General features: G+C 49.3%; 2 protein-coding genes across 2 annotated transcripts; both read left to right on the forward strand.

Moving 5' to 3' along the window:
• Nucleotides 1-706: 706 nt before the first annotated feature.
• BJ212DRAFT_1420209 (uncharacterized protein) lies at nucleotides 707-880 on the forward strand (the record flags this gene model as incomplete). The annotated part of the gene is made up of 1 exon (XM_041337623.1): nucleotides 707-880. A coding segment is annotated over one exon (174 nt), but the record flags the coding sequence as incomplete, so codon positions are not given.
• A 278-nt stretch (nucleotides 881-1,158) lies between these two features.
• Nucleotides 1,159-1,743, forward strand: BJ212DRAFT_1307692 (uncharacterized protein; the record flags this gene model as incomplete). Its single annotated transcript, XM_041333857.1, has 5 exons — nucleotides 1,159-1,224; nucleotides 1,263-1,330; nucleotides 1,356-1,387; nucleotides 1,435-1,555; nucleotides 1,596-1,743. The coding sequence occupies 5 exons, from the start codon at nucleotides 1,159-1,161 to the stop codon at nucleotides 1,741-1,743; spliced, it is 435 nt and encodes a 144-aa protein (XP_041184758.1).
• Nucleotides 1,744-5,303: the final 3,560 nt, after the last annotated feature.

The following is a 5,303-nucleotide window of genomic DNA, read 5'->3' on the forward strand; positions in this document are numbered from 1 at the left end:
TTGGGTGAGCCCTTGGAGGGGCACACTAGTTGTTTGGTCAGTCTCGTTCTCACCGGATGGTACTCGCATCGCGTCTGGTTCTTGGATAAGACTGTGCGGCTGTGGGATGCAATCACGGGACAGCCATTGGGTGAGCCCTTGGAGGGGCACACTAGTTCGGTTTGTCAGTCTCGTTCTCACCGGATGGTACTCGCATCGCGTCTGGTTGGGATAACACTGTGCGGCTGTGGGATGCAACCACGGGACAGCCATTGGGTGAGCCCTTGGAGGGGCACACTAGTTGGTTTGTCAGTCTCGTTCTCACCGGATGGTACTCGCATCGCGTCTGGTTCGGGATAACACTGTGCGGCTGTGGGATGCAATCACGGGACAGCCATTGGGTGAGCCCTTGGAGGGGCACACTAGAGGTTTGTCAGTCTCGTTCTCACCGGATGGTACTCGCATCGCGTCTGGTTCGCAGATAACACTGTGGCTGTGGGATGCAGTGAAAGTGCAGCTATCCCCCATGTCCAGAGAGCCAGATTCTTCATTTTCACTCCATCGAAGCACTACACCTCCCACCCAACAAACCGTACCATGCCAACCAGCACTTGTAACGTCACGTCATTTCCTTCTCGTCCAGCCAAGAACACGCCTGCTAAACCCCGCTGACTTGCTGGAACCCACTCTCTATCATTTCCAATTCAACCCCTTTTCTTGCTGCAGGCTGATGGATGGATCATGGGACCCCAACCACCAGCTCCTTTTCTGGGTACCTCCCGCCTCCAGACATGCATTCTATACTCCTTGGACTATATTGGTAATACCCAAAGGATATCCCGAACTTGATTTGAGGCGCATGGCCCATGGGACACAGTGGTCGAATTGCCGAAATGCGTGAGTTCTTAGTCTTTGTCCTCCGTCCTTGGAATTGCTAACATCGGGACTTCTAGCTCCATATAACGATGATTCTATTGCTGCAACATCGAGTGTACCGTTTCATTTTTTTGATTCCTTGTTCATTTCTATACCTAGCACCGAGTCTGAATTTACAGTTATCCGACTGCTGCAGAGGTGCACTAGTTAATATGTAGTACTCTAGTACTGTATACGTTCACAGTAGCATTTTCGAGCCGTTTTCGTTTTTTTTTTCGACTTTTCGGTGAATCTGATATTTCCATGTATGTCATTGTGAAGAGCCGTGGAAACTTCGTCGCAGCCAGGTGGCGAAGAATGAGCGTCTTAGTAAGCAAATGTCTGAGCCCAATTCTTACACGTCAAAGTCTTTGGTCATGGCCATTCATACCCTCATTTCGAAAAAATCTGTGGCCACGCTATTGTTTGCCCTTCAGTGCGTGAGCCCGTGTGCAATATAGTTGCTTCATCGACGATGCCATTGTCGATCACGGTCATTTGCAATTTGGCTTTGAAATAGACTGCTGGCGATCTAATTAGCCTCAGATCAGTGGCTAGAGCATAGTGTACCGAAGGCAGAGCATCCAACTATCGTGCGTGGAACAACAAGGCTACCTTCTACTCGACCGCCTCATCCAGAGCATCCTGTATGGTCTCTACAGTGAGTCGACATCGATATAGGTCTTGGTTGACGCGCACAGTCTCATGACACAGGTATTTGAAGAGAGTGGTGCTCCCGGACCTAGTAAATTCGAAGAAGGTCGAAAGCTCTGCACCAAGCGAACACTCTCGCAAGCAGAAATTGACTACTGGCTTTATACCGTGCGCAAAGCTGCGCGGAAGGAATGATTGTATTACTCGCTGCACCGAGAAACACTTGGTTGTGGAGAACGACGACGCCCCCCCTCCACCTGAGCCTTGCCTGTCTCTACACTCTTGAAGTCAGAATTACTAGGATAGCCTCAGGTCACAGCAGTTGACATAGGTGTTGGGGAAGATTGGAGTTATTTGAACGAGTGAAGGCAACGCGCGAGGAGGGACAAGGTCGAGCGTGATTTGAAGTGGATGTGGATTGCTGGAGGCTGTGAAGAGGGAAGCTGCACAAAAAGCATTGCAGCTCAGCGCTACAGCATCATTATGATAGTCTGACATGTTGCAGAGCAACTCAGTATTATCTTCGCACTTTGCGTCGACGATATTATGTTCCGTCTGATTTATTTCGGATCAATGCAAGGGGTTTTTCAATACGACCTGAGTCTCTGAACAGATGAAGTGGTGCATTCGTTGCCTCATACTATTCACTAACTCAATAAGCTGTCCGCTTCAAACGTGCACATTCAGGATTTTAGCGCCTCCACGGTTGCACAGAACGCCAGCTGTTACATAATATAAAGTTCGAACCACTTGAAAGATCACTATGTATAATCACATGGCCTATGGCCTGATACCAATATCCTTCTACTTGGTCTAGCTAAGAAGATCGATACTAAGCAGGCGCACTGTGAGTTATACGAGTCCCCCACCACCCATCCTAACAGTATCCAAAACCTGCCCTCACCAACTCATTCCATAACCGTCTCGCAATCGAATCGCCACGGGCTTCCAATAACCTTCTCCGTACCAAGTCCGCAGGTGTCTCCAAGCGCCGCCGCCTCCGAAGCATCAAAGATATAAGGGGGATTAGGAAGAGCAAGACTGATAGAGTGGCTATTCTGTTTGCAGTGAAATAGTGGTTGAAATAAGATCGTATGAGTGTTAGGGAGGTTGGGGTGCAGTCGCGAGACTATGGTCGACTGGCAGAACGCGGGAGATGCGAACGCCACTAGCACTTGAGCTTCCTCGGGGCATGCTTTGGTTGTGGCGGTGGCGAGGGGATCTGGTTACGGTGGAGTCTGAGACTGCTGATGTGGAGGACGCGGATTGTTGGCGGGTAAGTTTTGGACGAGGGGATGCTGGCATGGCGGTGCGGGTAGATGTAGTGGATAGAGAAGAGGAAGAAGAGGCTGGGGATAGAGAGCGGAGTGGAGGTATTGGTGTAGGAGACGGAGGAGTCTCGGGTTTTGACGTCTCCCGCCTTGTACTCTCTAACGCGTGAGCATGCTGAGCCTCGAGGGCCAGATGAAGTTCCTGACAATATTGTGTTCAGTGCGATACAAGGATCATGAAATTAAACTCACGCGTTTTTTCGTCAGACGAGAGTTCATTCTCGTAGGACAGAAATTCTTTGACGTACTCCCACTCGCCCAAACGAGGTAGACATGCAAGCAATAAAGTTCTAGGACTCTATGATATGGTTCACCCGTAGAAGGTACGAAGTCATATTGACCGCGTTTTGATAGCCAGTCCTCTGTCATCTCACGACCAACGCTTAGGCAATCTATCTTGATACTGGATGCGACGAGTGTGATGAGGACTTGGTGCGGAAGGAATGCGGAGCTAGGTTTTCGATACAGAGATGAAGGAGTAAATAAAGTGAGAGATCGAGCGTACAAAGTGGAAATAAACGATTGGGGAGACAAGAGTAGGATCTCTTGGAGTGGTTGTGGTAAATGAGCTATGTCTTGAGTAGAAGAGAAGACGGTGGTTTCGAGGGTGATGCGAAGGATATCCCACTTTCTCCGGTGGACATCTAGGGGATCAGGTGAGGGCGCAAGGGGAGGTGAGAGGAGCGCGAATGCAGCGCTTAACAAAGTGAACGTGATTGTAATGTCCCGGTGAAGGAATGCTCTCGCTGCACGGTTGTACAGTGATTGTAGCGTTGCCTCCGTCGACGGCGAACCTTTGCTAGACGGCTTATGAGGCAGCATGTCCGGCGTCAAGACAGTTGTCATCGTCATCGTAACGGTCGGCATCGGCGGTCTGCCTGAAACTAAGACTAAAACCAGTGTCAGAGGCTAGAGCTTTTATGGGCCTGTCTTCAAAAGGAATAGAGTATATCGTCAGCAGTGATTATCTACGTTCGTCGTACACTCCACTCAAACAGCCTCGAATCGTTGGTTGGTGTTCGGTGCAGAGTCAGAGTCCTAGTGTGACCAGCGACTGCACTGGGCAAGTGACCGGCAACCTTAGCACTGCCACTGCAAATACTGCTCATATCACGTGCGTCAGTGAAGCCTGCAGACTTTCTTGAGCGAGCGCAATTGAAGCGCCATATAACACACGCTTCATAATCGATGGTCACCTGTCCAATCAATGGTACCAGCTACATGAGTACCATTGAATTGTTCACACGTCAACATTTCAATTGGCTACTGAAGCTGTTATCATCCGTTATCCAAGTCAACGTTCAGCGCTAGCATTGCAGCACGTCATGGATCTTGGATTGCAAGGAGTGCATGTCATCGTTACAGGTCGTACTCTATGCTATCCTATGCCACTACTGACCTGACCGTGTACTCGAGCAGGGGCAAGTGGCGGCATCGGGCTAGAGACTGTGAAATTGTTTTGTGGTAAGTAATTTACTCTCGAGTGATGACTATTGAGTTGAATCAGACATTCAGCATTGGGCGGAATGTGACCGCACATTATAACTCCAAATTTGGTCCGATCCAGGAGCTTCTGGCATCGAACCCCAGTCTTCAACACGTCCAGGCCAATCTGTCTCAAGAGGAGGCCTTGGTGGCCATGTTTCAGAGTCGCTAGCTGCTATGCCCCATGGACCCATACAAGTAGTGATCGTCAATCACGCTATATATCAACTTCGATGTTCCAATCGCAAGGATGACGCTGGACCAATGGAACACCACCATAACCACGAACTTGACGTCATCATTCCTGGTGTGTAGAGAGTATTTGAAGCACCTGAAACGTGCACCCTCTACTATCAAGGAAAAGGCGGCGATTGTGCTTATCGGAAGTACCGCTGGGAAGTATGGCGAAGCCAATCACGGTGACTACTCTGCGACGAAGAGCGGTCAGTGACGATTCTGTCCGCAGTTTGACATAGACTCATCATGTTGTAGCAATGATGTACGGTTTAAACCTCACTCTCAAGAATGAGATCGTGAAGATAGCCCCCAAAGGCAGAGTCAACTGTATTGCGCCTGGCTGGGTCAAGACACCCATGGCTGAAGAAGCCTTGAAGGATCCTCAAACAGTGTATCGTATATTATCTACGTCAGTCACGTCTTTATGCATCATGATTCATTATCTGTATCGAATTTCGTGCTACTACTGCAGGTGCCCGCTTAAGAAGGTGGCGATGCCAATCGACGTCGCAACGCAGATTGTGATCCTTGCATCATCCGCTCTCTCCGGTCATGTCACTGGTCAAGTAGTGATGGTTGAAGGTGGGATGGAGGGGAGATTACTAAACAGACCAGAAGATTTGCAGGGATCTTAAGTCGGGTTTTCTCATGAATGCCTCGTCCGAATCTGTAATATGTATAGGAGATGATGAAATGTCTGAA

This window comes from Suillus subaureus (assembly GCF_016647635.1).
Source record: "Suillus subaureus strain MN1 chromosome Unknown BJ212scaffold_649, whole genome shotgun sequence".
NCBI lineage: Eukaryota > Fungi > Basidiomycota > Agaricomycetes > Boletales > Suillaceae > Suillus > Suillus subaureus.